Source organism: Haematobia irritans, chromosome 2 (assembly GCF_050003625.1).
Source record: "Haematobia irritans isolate KBUSLIRL chromosome 2, ASM5000362v1, whole genome shotgun sequence".
In the NCBI taxonomy this organism is placed as follows: Eukaryota; Metazoa; Arthropoda; class Insecta; order Diptera; family Muscidae; genus Haematobia; species Haematobia irritans.
The window spans coordinates 100,546,040-100,562,849 of NC_134398.1; the positions used below are offsets into that span (position 1 = coordinate 100,546,040).

General features: G+C 33.3%; 1 protein-coding gene across 5 annotated transcripts in view; it reads left to right on the top strand.

Annotated features, from left to right (window-relative positions):
- The window catches only part of LOC142225870 (pseudouridylate synthase RPUSD2-like), a 515,296-nt gene extending 502,669 nt beyond the window's left edge, over positions 1 to 12,627 (top strand). For all 5 annotated transcript variants that reach the window (XM_075295721.1, XM_075295716.1, XM_075295717.1 and 2 more), the window contains one exon: positions 12,491 to 12,627. In XM_075295721.1, coding sequence (XP_075151836.1) covers positions 12,491 to 12,556 — 66 coding nt within the window. In that variant the 3' untranslated portion in view covers positions 12,557 to 12,627. The remainder of the gene's footprint in view (positions 1 to 12,490) is intronic.
- The last annotated feature ends 4,183 nt before the right edge of the window (positions 12,628 to 16,810 follow it).

Consider the following 16,810-nt stretch of genomic DNA (forward strand, 5'->3'; position numbering starts at 1 on the left):
TAACACTAAATGTTTGGGACACATATGTTAATATGTTAAAAATTATTATGTTTGGGGCATGAATGTTTCATACAAATAATATGTGTGAATGTAAACATATATAAATTTACAAATTTCGAGTAAACATATATATGTTTACATTTCTGTGAAACGGTTGTATGTTGTTTCGGAAAACTGCTTTATGATAAGGCCAACAATTTGATATGCTAAACAAGTATATACGGCCGTAAGTTCGGCCAGGCCGAATCTTATGTACCCTCCACCATGGATTGCGTAGAAACTTCTACGAAAGACTATCATCCACAATCGAATTACTTGGGTTGTGGTATCTTAAAACTTCTTAACATCGTTTTCTAAATTGTGAGTTAGTCCATAGTGGTATATATTAGGCAAAAAAGTTATGTATAGTTAAGTCTACAAATAATTACGAATCGATATGAACTTTTTGCACGGTACGTAGAGAGCCAGAATTGAAATATGGGGGTCGCTTACATGGGGGCTATATACAATTATGAACTTGATATGGACCAATTTTTGCGTGATTGGGGATCGATTTATCAAAGGGCCATATATAACTATAGACCGATATGGACCTAGTTAGGCATGGTTGTTAACGATCATATACTAGCACAATGTACCAAATTTCAACTCACTCGGATGAAATTTGCTCCTCCAAGAGGCTCCAAAACCAAATCTCGGGGTCGGTTTATATGAAGCTATGTATGATTATGGACTGATATGGACCACTTTTGGCATGGTTGTTAAATATCATATACTTCTACCACGTACCAAATTTCAAGCAGATCGGATGAATTTTGCTTCTCCAAAAGGCACCGGAGGTCAAATCTGGGGATCGCTTTATATGGGAGCTATATATAATTATGGACTGATAGGAACCATTTCCTGCATGGTTGTTGGGTACCATATACTAACATCACGTACCAAATTTCAACCCAATGGGAAGAATTTTGCTCTTCCAAGGGGCTTTGGAGGTCAAATCTGGGGATCGGTTTATATGGGGCCTATATATAATTATGGACCGATATCGACCAATTTTTGCATGGGAGTTTGATGCCATACATTAACACCACATACCAAATTTCAACTGAATCAGATGAATTTTGGTCTTCCAAGAGGCTCCGGAGGTCAAATCTGGTGATCGGTTTATATGGGGGCTATATATAATTATGGACCGATGTGGACCAATTTTCGCATGGTTGTTAGAGTTTGTATACTAACACCATGTACCAAATTTCAGCCGGATCGGATGAAATTTGCTTCTCTTAGAGGCCTCACAAGCCAAATCGGGGGATCGGTTTATATGGGGGCTATATATAATTATGGACCGATGTGGATCAATTTTTGCATGGTTGTTAGGGACCATATACTAACACCATGTACCAAATTTCAGCCGGATCGGATAAAATGTGCTTCTCTTAGAGGCCTCGCAAGCCAAATCGAGGGATCGGTTTATATGGGGGCTATATATAATTATGGACCGATGTGGACCAATTTTTGCATGGTTGTTAGAGACCATATACTAACACCATGTACCAAATTTCAGCCGGATTGGATGAAATTTGCTTCTCTTAGAGGCCTCACAAGCCTAATTTGGGGGTCCGTTTATATGGGGGCTATATATAATTATGGACCGATGTGGACCAATGTTTGCATGGTTGTTAGAGACCATATACTAACACCATGTACCAAATTTCAGCCGGATCGGATGAAATTTGCTTCTCTTAGAGGCCTCACAAGCCAAATTTGGGGGTCCGTTTATATGGGGGCTATATATAATTATGGACCGATGTGGACCAATTTTTGCATGGTTGTTAAAGACCATATACTAACACCATGTACCAAATTTCAGCCGGATCGGATGAAATTTGCTTCTCTTAGAGGCCTCACAAGCCAAATTTGGGGGTCCGTTTATATGGGGGCTATACGTAAAAGTGGACCGATATGGCCCATTTGCAATACCATCCGACCTACATCAATAACAACTACTTGTGCCAAGTTTCAAGTCGATAGCTTGTTTCGTTCGGAAGTTAGCGTGATTTCAACAGACGGACGGACGGACGGACATGCTCAGATCGACTCAGAATTTCACCACGACCCAGAATATATATACTTTATGGGGTCTTAGAGCAATATTTCGATGTGTTACAAACGGAATGACAAAGTTAATATACCCCCCATCCTATGGTGGAGGGTATAAAAATATTAATTAATATGAATATTAGAATGAGTATTCGGAGTAAAGAGAATAGACATTCGGAACCAAGAGCATAGAGATTTGAAAAAAACAGCATGTGTTTTCGCCTTGAGAGGAGAATTTTATGTATGTATGGACAAGTGTTTTGTTAATCATTTTGGCATTATGGACACACATTTTTTAACGGCCTTAAAGGTAAAAATGAAATTAAGTACAAAACACGATAAGTTTTAAAGGCATTTAAAATGGTGTTAAATGCTAATAAAAACGATTCACGCCTAAATAAATTTATGTGTACTTTATAAAATTATTTATGTATGTTTATACTCTTCTTTTGTTAGAGTTTTTGATTTTCTTCCAAAATTTCAAACTTTTATACCAAAAACAGTTTTTGTTATAAAATTGTTATTTTTGCAAAAAAAAATGATATTTTATTCAAAAGCCATTTCGTTTATATCAAGCACTGTTTCTGACTGTAAATTTTTAATAACCCACATTTCGAAGTTTCATTATAAAAATTTAATATAGTCGGAGCAGGAATTGAACCCACGACCCTTTGCATGCAAGGCAGACATGCTAACCACTGCTCCACGTGGCCAACAAATGTATGTTTCTTTTAAATAATGTTATATTTGCATAGGCTCGTGGGCGCTGCAAACTATGCTATATAAATGTAACTTATAACGATAATTATCTACTGGTGACTATAACTGCTACGTAGCCCAGTGGATAGTGTGTTGGCTTACAAACTGTATGGTCCTCGGTTCGATTCTCCGTCCAGGCGAAAGGTAAAATTTAAAAAAATTATAAAATTGAATAATTTCTTCAACATTATTTGTATTACAGAAAAAGATACCAAGAACTAAAAAGTGAAAATTATGTTAGGGAATGAGCACAATCTTCTTTGGGGAAAATTTGTTGAAATACTACTTTGCTTTTAAATACTTTATGTAAAAATGTAAAATGAAAACATAGAGTGCATAGTTTTTTCTAATTTGTATATCGATACACATTTTTCTTCAATAAAATTATTCTGTTTGAAATACTAACACCAATAGGTTATGTGCCCATAAAAACGCGATTTAAAAACAAAAAAAGGAAATTTGTGTACTGTTTAACGAAACATACAAGGATATTAAAGAAAACAAAAATGCAAAACGGTCAAGTGGAGAAATTTGAAAAGCTGATTGGGTCAGATAATTGGCTGACTTGGAGTTTTGCAATGGAGACGCAATTGAAACTCGAAGGATTATGGAAGTTTGTAAGCAGCGATGAAGGCGACGAAAAACAGCAAGAAATGACCAGATGTAAAATTATTCTTGCGCTGGATAAATCTTTATATGTGTATGTCCGAGAATGTGTAAAGGCTAAGGATGTCTGGAAAGTTTTAACAGATTTGTTTCAAGATTCTGGTTTGGATCGAAAGGTGGGACTGTTGCAAAAGCTTTGCTTAATTCAATTAGAAGAATGTAGCTCTGTAGAGGACTATGTATCTCAAATTGTATCAACGGCACAAAAATTAGGTTCCATTGGTTTCGTGGTGGACGATGAATGGCTGGGTTGTTTGCTACTTAAAGGTTTGCCCAGCACATATAGGCCTATGATAATGTCTCTAGGAAGTTGTGGAAATAAATTAACCGCAGATGCCATAAAAATGAAGTTGCTTCAAGATGTTAGAATGGAAACGTTAGCAGATAATAACGCGTTGGTAAGCAAGAACGGTTTCAATAAAAAGAAGCAGCAGTCTTATAATTCTGAAAAGAGATGCTTTAATTGCAATGGAGTGGGTCATTATAAGGCTGATTGTCCGAATAATAAGAAAAAGAACGTAAAGAAAAATACATCTTTTATGGCTCTCAGTGGTAGATTCGGGAAGAAATCTTGGTTTGTAGATAGTGGTGCATCGGCCCACATGACAAGCGAAAAAACCATCTTTACAACAATGAAACCCTACACTGGAGAAGTGAAAACTGCAGGCGAAAGCTGTCTAGAAGTAAAATCGATAGGAGATGTTAAAATACAACTAAATGGCAAATTTGGAGAATATGACATAACAGTGAAAAATGTTTTATATGTGCCCGATCTTACAGAAAACCTTTTATCCGTAAGCCAGTTGTGCAAAAATGAAAATCGGGTTATATTTGACAAAAATGGTGCCAAAATTTTTGATGCAAACGGTAAGTTTATTGTTAATGCTATATCAGAAGATGGAATGTACAAGCTAGCAGCCCCTGTACACGAAGTATTTCTGGTAAAAGATGAGAATTTATGTGAGAAGTGGCATAAACGTTTTGCTCACATTAATTATGAAAGCCTAAAGCTATTGTCAGATGGCCTGGTTTCTGGGATAGAGAAGAATATGCATTTTTTCAAGAAAAAGCTTTGCGAAGGGTGTGTCGAAGGCAAACATTTTAAAACAAGTTTTCCTAAGGAAGGACACAGAGCAAAAGAGATTCTGGGAATAGTTCATACGGATGTTTGCGGTCCCATGGAAGTAAAATCTCTTGGAGGAAATTTATATTTTATAATATTCGTCGATGACTTCACTCGAAAAACGTTTGTTTACTTCCTTGAAAATAAGTCTGGCCGAAAAACCCAAAATAAATTGGTCTGGATGTATAGCACAATTCACTGAACCCAACACGATTGAAGAAGCTTTATCTTGTGAGGATAAAGAAAAGTGGGAAAGTGCAATTCGAAGTGAACTATCATCTTTAGAAGAACATCAAACATGGGAAGCTGTTCAAAAACCTAATAACTGCAACATAACAAAAACTAAGTGGATTTTCAAGAAGAAAATCGAGCCAGATGATTCAATACGCTATAAAGCAAGATTGGTCGCCAAAGGCTATACGCAAAAGAAAGGTATAGACTATGAGGAAACATATTCGCCCGTTGTAAGGTATACATCTATACGATTCTTAATGGCTCTAGCTGCTAGATATTATCTAAATATCGAACAACTAGATGCAGTGACAGCATTTTTACAAGGAGAACTGAAGGAAGATGTATATATAAAACCGCCAGAAAATGTCATTGTACCCGAAAATTATATACTAAAACTGAAGAAAGCGTTGTATGGGTTAAAACAGGCAAGTCATGTTTGGAACAATAAGTTAAATGAAGCACTTCAAAAATTTGGTATGCTACGGTCTGTTCAAGATCCATGTATTTATTATCGTGCGAATGGAAATAAATTAACATACATGGCTTTGTACGTAGATGACATGTTACTCTTCAGCAACGATAAACAATTTTGTGACGAATTAAAATTGAACTTAATGAATAATTTTAAAATGAAATTTCTTGGTGAAGCGAAACGTTGTTTAGGCATGCGAATAAACAAGAATAAGGATTCAATATGTCTGGACCAAGAAGAATACATTTTGCACATGCTAAATGTCTACAATATGGAAAATTGTAATCCTGTATCAACCCCATTTGATATAAATCAAAGGCTATCAAAAACAAATGAAGAAGACGAAACTGTAAAAAAGTCCCATACCAACAAGCCATTGGGAGCTTACTTTTCGCTGCACAATGTACTCGTCCTGATATAAGTCAGGCTGTAAATTGTTTAAGTAAATTTAACAACAATCCTTCAAAAATTCACTGGAATGCTGTGAAACGTATTTTTCGTTATTTGCAAGGAACTTCACAGTATAAACTACATTTTAAATCTAAAGGCAATCATGAACTTATTTCATATTCAGATTCTGATTGGGCAAACGACTTGGAAGATCGAAGGTCAGTAACTGGATATATAAATATAATTCAAGATGGGGCAATATCTTGGGCAAGCAAGAGACAACAAACTATAGCGTTATCAACAACGGAGGCTGAATACATGGCTTTAACAAGTGCTACACAAGAAGTCATATGGATACGAACATTACAGAAGGAACTACACCCCGATTTCAATAATCTAAATCCCACAACTATTTTTTGTGACAACAGAAGTGCAGTTCATCTAGCATCCAATGAAGCTTATCACCCAAGAACAAAGCACATTGATATACGACATCATTTCATCCGGGAAAAGAGAAAATCGAATGACGTTATATTTTGTCCAATTCCATCAGATGATCAGGTTGCAGATTTTTTAACAAAACCTCTTTCCAAGGAGAAACTTAATAAATTTTGCAAATGTTTGGGATTATACTAAATACGTTTCAAGTGGGGGTGTTGAAATACTACTTTGCTTTTAAATACTTTATGTAAAAATGTAACATGAAAACATAGAGTGCATAGTTTTTTCTAATTTGTATATCGATACACATTTTTCTTCAATAAAATTATTCTGTTTGAAATACCAATAAAATTCTTCCAAGCATATAATATTTTTGGGCTCAAAATGCTTCCAAACATATAATATGTTCACATAAAACAAACATATTAATGTTTCGGCAGTATCCAATAATATATGTGCTCCCTGCTAAATATGTTTGGAACATATGCTAGAGAAGCGATTTTTTTAGGGTGCATAAAACACTAACTTATTACATATTTGTATGGAAATCCGATTTATATCAATTCGTAAATCGTGAACAAAATCAAAAGTTGTGCACCGATGGTAATGAAATAAAGCTCATTTTATTCGAAATATATTTAACTAACTGTTTCTGGACCAAAACTCTGATTTTGGCCCCTTTTTAATTTTTTAGGAATTACACCCAGAAAAAAGTGCCTTCGAAACTAAAGGAAAAAATTTTCATCAATATAGTTTATCCATTTTATTTCCATTAAGGTAAATTTTTGTGAAAAATAATAAAATTTACTCGTTTCAGTAAAAAAATCCTAAACTGTAAGCAGTTAGGATTAGTTCATTAACTAGAATAAGGCATGGAATTTTACTCATACTACTTTCTTCGCTGGGTATAAGAATTTACTACTGAAAAAGAAAATTTTATTCACCGATAACAAAGCATTCGTAAAAATAAACAAAAACCGAACTAAAACCAAGTTTCCTCAAAATTAGTAAAATTTCTTATAAAATGATAATTGCGACTTCCTTTATAATAGAAAGTTTTTCATACGTACGAACAACACTTGGCATAGAAAAATATTTTAGTTCATTCGTACTAAGAAGTATGCAATCCTTTCAAAACTTAAGGAAACACACTTGTTAGAATATAGGAAATTTTCCTACATTTCTATTGTCTACCTGTAATCGATACCTGTCATCGTAATCGATGTGTTTGCGCGTGGGTGTAATCGATATATTTGCGCGTCGGTTGTTTTTTTTAGTTGGAATCGCGTTGTTTTGGTATGCGGAGAGATTGTTAAAAAATAATATGGTAAAATAATATAATAAATAACAAATAAAATATATAAAATATTTGTTATTTTAAATTAGTGAGAAAAATTTTCGTTTTTTTAAATAAATCTATCAATGTTCGTGATAGTGTATAAAGAAAGAAAACACCAGCAGAATAACAACCCTTTCATTTGTCTTCATTTTGGAATCTTCAATTATCAGGTAATATTCAGTGACGCTAACCTTTTGCAACAAAAATGTTTTATGATTTTTTATATTTGTAGGTATTGAAATTGTAAAAGGAGGACAAAATGGTTAGGCAGCAACTTATTAAAAGTGAAAAGTACAAGAAGAAGAAAAAGTGCGTTTTACAGTTGATAATATCACACGGAAATTGGAAATAGTGGAATAATAAATTAATATTTCAAAGAGATTCGATGCTGTTGATTCTTAATAAATATATTCAATATATTAATAAAACATGTCTTTTAATGAAGATAAAATTGCTTATAGAAATAAATAAAATTGTATTTAAAAACGAAGGTAAGCAGTTCTAATTATGAAGTAAAAGTTTTACCACAAATGTGTAAGATTTGTCGGAATGAATGAAAAAATTTCAATAAAATCATTCCATATATGAATTCAAATTAGTTAAATTTTTTCATTCTGTAGTATAGTGGTATATAAATATAGGAAAATGTTAACTAATATATGGAATGCATTATTCCTAATTTCTACGAAAATCACATCGTTCAAACAAATAAAAATGTCTTTGGCGCTATACGAAGTTCAACTTTCTTCACAATGAGTTCATTTTAACTTAAAGAAGGGGTCACTTTTTTCTGGGTGTAGGAAAGAGAATATTGTTGGGGATTTTCTGATATTTTTTTAATTTAATATGTTGAATCGTTTTCAAGTTATTCCAATATATGTAGCGGAAATGCCTTAATTTTGAACATAACGGTATATCTCGAAAAGTCGAGCTGACAAAACCAAGTGCAGATTTGGATTCAGCGACCTCGAATTACTAAAAATTTGCTTCCCCTGTGTAATTGAGTAGCGATGCTTTTCAATTTGAGGATAACATTTGAGAAATTATTGCTCATGTGTTGAATTCTACTGTTGAGGGTAATGTCTGTTTTTTGTTTAGAACGCGAGTTTCTCAACAATTTCTCAACTTGAATATTAACCTAATCCTTTGAAAAAATGTTTGAAAAACTGAAATGTAGCATTTTTCAAACGTTTGTGTTCATTGGGTATGTACTTCCACTGCACTGCAAATGCAGAAGATTTAGAAATTGTAGACTTTCGTTTGGCAATGTAATGTATATAATATTTACTGAATTTTATGTTTGTTTATTTTTCTACTTTATAATCTGAATTTTCATTTATATACCCAGCAAAACAATTTGGAAGTTCTTCCAAAGGTACAACTTTAAAAGCACTTCCAAAAGATGAACTCCCAATGATGTTATTTATTTTAACTACACACACGGACGAAAAAGACTGTTTTTCATATGTTTGGGTGTAAAAATTATATGTTTGGAACTCAAATTTGTAAACACAATATTTTTAAGTGCAAGCATATAATGTTCATAAACTAGCATAACATGTTTGGGACATATATGTTAATATGTTAGAACATATTATGTTAGGGACATAAAATGTTTGTAAATATAATATGCTTGGATGCAAACATATATTAATTTAGAAATAGACTATAAACATATATGTGTTTAGAAAGAGAGACATAAAATGTGTGCTGGCAGTAAAATCATGAAAGTAACAAATTGGCGCCTTAAAAATATATATATACACAAAGAAAATTCAATTAAAGATTGGAAAAATACTGTGTGTGAATATAAACAAGTATAAATTTCCAAATTTGGAGTAAACATATATATGGTGTGATATAAGACCGCCAAAAATTGTATATACTTAAGTAAAAAGATTAAAATGAGTATTCGGAGAGAAAATTCATTCGGAACCAAGAGAAAATACATCTGAAAAAAAGAGCATGAGTTTTGTTTATCATTTTCGCATTACGGGCACTTTTTGTTTCGTCAAAACAAATCGGAACGTAGGACGAGTAAGTCAAAATATTCAAACAAAGGTAATTAAAGGGATCTTCATAAAAACTAACGAAAGGGCACTATACACTGAAAAATAGCATGCCCAGTTCCAAAGATTGTGTCTCTATTTTAACAATTTTGGTATTGATTCCGAGCCAATGAAGCCGAGAATTCAAGTAAGGATACTTTTAAGACACAATTCTCTTTTAAATGTGGGTTTTGTGTTTTTGACTCTATGAAGCAAATTTTATTTTTTCGCTTTTTCAGCTTTTTTTCATAAGCTATAAAAAGTCCGTTGAAAACAAGACGTCCTGTAGAAATTATGCTATGTTTCAAGTAAAAAACGTCTTTAAAATAACGTTTTGAAAAATATGTCCAGATGCAAAAATGCAACAAATTTGAAGACTATTTCATTAGTTTTAAAGAATTTTTCTGAATTATTAAAGTCAAGTTGACCTTAGTTCAATTTTTTTTTTTCTTTCATGTTATGATACCCATTTTCAAGTCACTTAATTATAAGGACAACACGACTTCATTAAAAAGTTTATCCACTTTTGAACATGGAAAAAACTTTATATTAAAGAAATGCGTCGTCTAAGCTAAGCAAAATTTGTATTATAACTTGGTGGGGCATGATCCCAAGCAACAATTGAATAAGTTTATTTTCTTTAGAATAAATTATTAAAGAAAGCAAATAATTGTTCACACCTAACTAAATCTATGTCTTGGATGTAAAATTATTGTTTAGAATTTAAATATAATGTGCTTTTGAATAGTTATCGTTAACTTTAAGATTCGATGGAAAAATATTTATATATATACTCAACTTCACATTCTTCCTTTGTAATAGTTTTTGAATTTCTTCGAAAATTTCAAACTTTTTGTATACAAAATTTTGTTACAAAATTTTTATTTTTGCAATAAAAAATAATATATGATTTGAACTCAGTCCATTTCGTTTATATCAAGCACTGTTGTTTTCTGACTTTAAGTCTTTTATAAGACACACTTTACAGTTTCGTAGTAAAAATTTAATATAGTAGTATGTAATGTTGAACACCTTTTCGGGATATTCCGAACGTATCTGGAATATACGTAAAAAAATATATGTAAAAAAAAAAATAAAAAAATGGTGTCGGTCGAAGCAGGGATCGAACCCAGGACCCTTGGCATGCAAGGCGGACGTACCAACCACTGATCCACGCCGCCAACAAATGTATGTTTAACAATGTTATGTTGTTAAACAATGTTATGTTTGCATCGGCTCGTGGGCGCCGCAAGCTATGCTATATAAGTATGACTTATAACGATAATTATCTCTTGATGACCATAACAGCTACGTAGCCCAGTGGTTAGTGTGCTGGCTTACAAACTGTGTGGTCCGCTGTTCGAATCCCCGTCCGGCAAAAGGTAAAATTTAAAAAAATTATAAAATTTAATAATTTCTTCTACAATGTTTGTATTACAGAAAAAAGTGCTATGAACTAAAAAACTCGTGGAAGTGAGAAAAATGTGAGGGAAAATATAATTAGGCAGAAAAAAATTTGAGCAAAATCTTCTATGGGAGAAAATTCTTCTAAGCATATAATATTTTTGGGTTCAAAATGTTGCCAAACATATTCTATGTTCACATAATAACATATAGTTTTTTGGAAGACAACATTATTGAATTTGGATGGAAAAATACATAATGTTTGGAACTTAGACTACCCAAACATATTATATTGTTTAGACCAATATGCTTTCAAACATATTATATATTGGAAGAAATCAAATATATAAATGTTTGGGCAATACCCAAAAATGTATATGCGTGAAGCAAAATGTGTTTGGGAGTATATGTTACAGAAACATTTTTTTTAGGGTGCAGGAAGTTCTTTTAATTCAATTTTTTATAACTAGATTTTTTCATATTTTTAATGGATAATATTAACTTCTTTGTTTCAAATAGGTTAAAAACAGAGTAAGAATTCATAAAATGGTACAAATTACTTAAATTTTGTCGAAAAAAGTGCTAAATCCAATCTGAGAAAATTATGAGTTTTTGAAAATATTTGAGGTCAAGCGTTAGAGTCCATTAAATATTATAAAAAATTTTTAATTTACATCCAAAACATTGAATTCGGATCACACCTAACAAAGTGATGCACATTCAGTGCAACGGCTCTTGAAATGAAGGACTTCCGTCCTATGATAAGACCATGTTAAATTCATCGCTTCTGCGTCAATTTTGCACCACTTCCGGATCCAAAAAGAACATTTTCGTTATTTTTTGGTGACGCTTTTTTGCTGTGTATTTGTTTAATAATTTTGATTTCAAACATTTATACGTTGAAATTGGTTTTGCATACATTTTAAATTGCTATACATATAGTATTTGTACATTATTTTGTCAAATTGAAGTGTACCGCTACAGAACTTTTTTCACAATATTTGGAAAACCAGTTTGTGCCTATTTACATTCAATTTTTTTGGGTTTTTCGAAAAACTCTACAGCAATTTAGGGGTGTTTTCTTAATATTTGGGGGAAAGATTCAGAAATCACCTGGCAACATTTTTCGTTGTTAGATATCAAATCGAATTTCATCATATCCCAAATACCATTTTACTGGTTTGTCGTTCGTTTTGAAAAACGCACCATTGATATTTCAATGAGCACTTGACAATTTAATTTCCTTTATGATTTCATAGGTAGAACATGTAATGTGTACATCGATTACAGAGTTATCTAGAACCTTTTGGCCAGTGGCAATTTCCAGCATAATGCCGGGAACGACTTCTTACTTGGGTTAACACAAAGTACCATTGACTTTGTTGCTGTTTTTGTTTTGAAGCGGCTAAATTCGAACGAATGTTTTCAAAGCAATAACGTTTTATTGAATTTTAAATTGTATGTACAATAAAACTTTTTTTAATTAATTTATGATTTATTTTTTTTACTTACAGGGTCCAGGATGGGAATACGAAACCAAGTTACCAAGCTGGGCTTTACCCGATTGGAATGCCAAATAATATATAGAATATGCAAAAACTTGTAACATCGACTACAATATTACAAATAAATTTTACAAAATTGTTTTCGAGCCGTTCCACATTATTTTTTCCACTACGGTTTTTACGTACTTATTTATTATTTGGCCATTGATTCACCAACATACCCTAGTTGCTGCGAAAAATCTTACAAATATATCTGTTTATATCCGGTTTGTATACGATGTGTATTGGAACTGGATTCCCCATTTGATTACACTTTTTTATAAAGGTTGTGAACTTCTAGTTTATCTTGAAAGTTCCTCATCCTCCGACTATTTTTGGCCAGTCGACGCCGCCTCATTATGGCGGAAATATAGCCCCCAATTAATTTTAATGGATAATTGACCGGACAAATTTGTATCGACTCAGCCGTCAAGTCGCCGCCGGCGATATGAAAAATTGAATGTCAGCCGCCGCCAAAAAAAAAACGGGTCGGGTTTATTCTCTGTACATCGCTTAAAAAATTATCATATCACTTGGTCGTTGCTACCAAAATACGTGGATACATGGTCAATTTGTTTTATACATACACAGTTGCACTGTATGGTGAATTGAACTTGGGCGACAATGCTCAGTGTACACTTAAAAATTTGATATGCTTAAGTCTAAAAAGCATAAAAGCATAGACCAAGGAAAGTATATACATGTTAAGTGAATTCACAGCGCTGTAGTTTGTCTGCGCACCGTATGTTAGATGGCTCTTTTTCGTCTTCAAATGAGTGATTTTTTAATTTGGCTTTAATTTGTTTTCTTTCCTTTGTTCTCTTGATGAAACACCAAAAATTGTAATAACATGTAAAATTCTATACATCCACACCTCTTTTGTAATGCACGTTTCGGAATTACCACATTCTTCATCAGCTTCCTCTAATTGCAGCAAACCGTGCGTTCATCTAACCATCTTGCAGTCTATAGGGCTTTGCCCATATAAATTTGACAAACATTAGTTTCCTCTCAAAACAACAAATATGATTGAAGTACAAACCAACAATAAAGAACAAAAACGAATGAAGTAAGAGGAAGCACGCTCAAAATAAACCCAGCCATAATTTTCAAAACGGGGAAAAGCGCCACTAAATTTATTTTTTAATAGTCCGCAATAAATTGAATAATAATTTTCTCATTACCAAGTGAAAGCTAGAATTTGACTTAAGGTAAGTATCGTACCGATTTAGTAAAAACATAATATTATAGAAGTTTCCATAAAAATTGCAGGCGTATGAAACACCATCAAACACAAATACTTTTTACGGCAAGCTAGCTTTTTAATTGTATTAGGCACATAAAATTCTACACCCTAAAAAAATCGCTTCTGTAACATATACCCCCAAACACATTTTGCTTCAAGCATGTACATTTTTGGGTATTGCCCAAACATTTATATATTTGATTTCTTCCAATATATAATATGTTTGAAAGCATATTGGTCTAAACAATATAATATGTTTGGGTAGTCCAAGTTCCAAACATTTTGTATTTTTCCATCCAAAGTCAATAATGTTGTCTTCCAAAAAATTATATGTTATTATGTGAACATATCGATGTCTTTGTTCCAAAGTACGCCAAGTCTTAAAAGTGAATTTTACAGGAAACAAGTTCAAAGTATTTTTTTTATACCCTCCACCATAGGATGGGGGGTATATTAACTTTGTCATTCCGTTTGTAACACATCGAAATATTGCTCTAAGACCCCATAAAGTATATATATTCTGGGTCGTGGTGAAATTCTGAGTCGATCTGAGCATGTCCGTCCGTCCGTCCGTCCGTCCGTCCGTCTGTTGAAATCACGCTAACTTCCGAACGAAACAAGCTATCGACTTGAAACTTGGCACAAGTAGTTGTTATTGATGTAGGTCGGATGGTATTGCAAATGGGCCATATCGGTCCACTTTTACGTATAGCCCCCATATAAACGGACCCCCAAATTTGGCTTGTGAGGCCTCTAAGAGAAGCAAATTTCATCCGATCCGGCTGAAATTTGGTACATGGTGTTAGTATATGGTCTTTAACAACCATGCAAAAATTGGTCCACATCGGTCCATAATTATATATAGCCCCCATATAAACGGACCCCCAAATTTGGCTTGTGAGGCCTCTAAGAGAAGCACATTTTATCCGATCCGGCTGAAATTTGGTACATGGTGTTAGTATATGGTCCCTAACAACCATGCAAAAATTGATCCACATCGGTCCATAATTATATATAGCCCCCATATAAACCGATCCCCCGATTTGGCTTGTGAGGCCTCTAAGAGAAGCAAATTTCATCCGATCCGGCTGAAATTTGGTACATGGTGTTAGTATACAAACTCTAACAACCATGCGAAAATTGGTCCACATCGGTCCATAATTATATATAGCCCCCATATAAACCGATCACCAGATTTGACCTCCGGAGCCTCTTGGAAGACCAAAATTCATCTGATTCAGTTGAAATTTGGTATGTGGTGTTAATGTATGGCATCAAACTCCCATGCAAAAATTGGTCGATATCGGTCCATAATTATATATAGGCCCCATATAAACCGATCCCCAGATTTGACCTCCAAAGCCCCTTGGAAGAGCAAAATTCTTCCCATTGGGTTGAAATTTGGTACGTGATGTTAGTATATGGTACCCAACAACCATGCAGGAAATGGTTCCTATCAGTCCATAATTATATATAGCTCCCATATAAAGCGATCCCCAGATTTGACCTCCGGTGCCTTTTGGAGAAGCAAAATTCATCCGATCTGCTTGAAATTTGGTACGTGGTAGAAGTATATGATATTTAACAACCATGCCAAAAGTGGTCCATATCAGTCCATAATCATACATAGCTTCATATAAACCGACCCCGAGATTTGGTTTTGGAGCCTCTTGGAGGAGCAAATTTCATCCGAGTGAGTTGAAATTTGGTACATTGTGCTAGTATATGGTCGTTAACAACCATGCCTAACTAGGTCCATATCGGTCTATAGTTATATATGGCCCTTTGATAAATCGATCCCCAATCACGCAAAAATTGGTCCATATCAAGTTCATAATTGTATATAGCCCCCATGTAAGCGACCCCCATATTTCAATTCTGGCTCTCTACGTACCGTGCAAAAAGTTCATATCGATTCGTAATTATTTGTAGACTTAACTATACATAACTTTTTTGCCTAATATATACCACTATGGACTAACTCACAATTTAGAAAACGATGTTAAGAAGTTTTAAGATACCACAACCCAAGTAATTCGATTGTGGATGATAGTCTTTCGTAGAAGTTTCTACGCAATCCATGGTGGAGGGTACATAAGATTCGGCCTGGCCGAACTTACGGCCGTATATACTTGTTTTTTTTGGAATTGCTCAAAAACCGTATAAGATAGAAATTCCCTTTTTTCGGTCTTAAAATCATATTTATTACCGATTTGTTTTAGTATGTACGAACTCAAACTACTGATAACAGAACATGGCTAAAAATGACTTAGACCACTTAAGACCTAACAAAGGTTTTCGCCCTTTTTGGTTGGGTATTTTTTAAAACTTTAGTCACAGGCTAAGTACAATATTAACCATAACTTTTGATAGAAGTGTCCAATAAATTCGAAATTTTGACAGGATATAATTCACATCAATCCGAATAGTACTCTGGAATGAGGGCATCGATATAATATGTTTGCATTTTGAGCCCAAAAATATTATATGCTTAGAAGAATTTTCTCTCAAAGAAGATTGTGCTCAAAAAATTTTTTTTGCCTAATTGTATATTCCCTCACATCTTTCTCACTTCCACATGGACGTAAAAGACTGTTTTTCAAATGTTTGGGTGTAAAAATTATATGTTTGGAACTCAAATTTTTAAACACAATATTTTTAAGTGTAAGCATATAATGTTCATAAACGAGCATAATATGTTTGGGACATATATGTTAATATGTTAGAACATATTATGTTTGGGCCATAAAATTTTTGTAAATATAATATGCTTGGATGCAAACATATATTAATTTAGAAATAGACTATAAACATATATGTGTTTAGAAAGAGAGACATAAAGTGTATGCTGGAAGTAAAATAATGAAAGTAACCAATTGTCGCCTTAAAGATATATATGCACAAAGAAAATTTCATTAAAGATTGGAAAATATTTTGTGTGAATATAAACAAGTATAATTTTCCAAATTTGGAGTAAACATATATATGTTGTGATATAAGACTTCGCCAAAAAATTGTATATGCTTAAGTAAAAAGATTAAAAT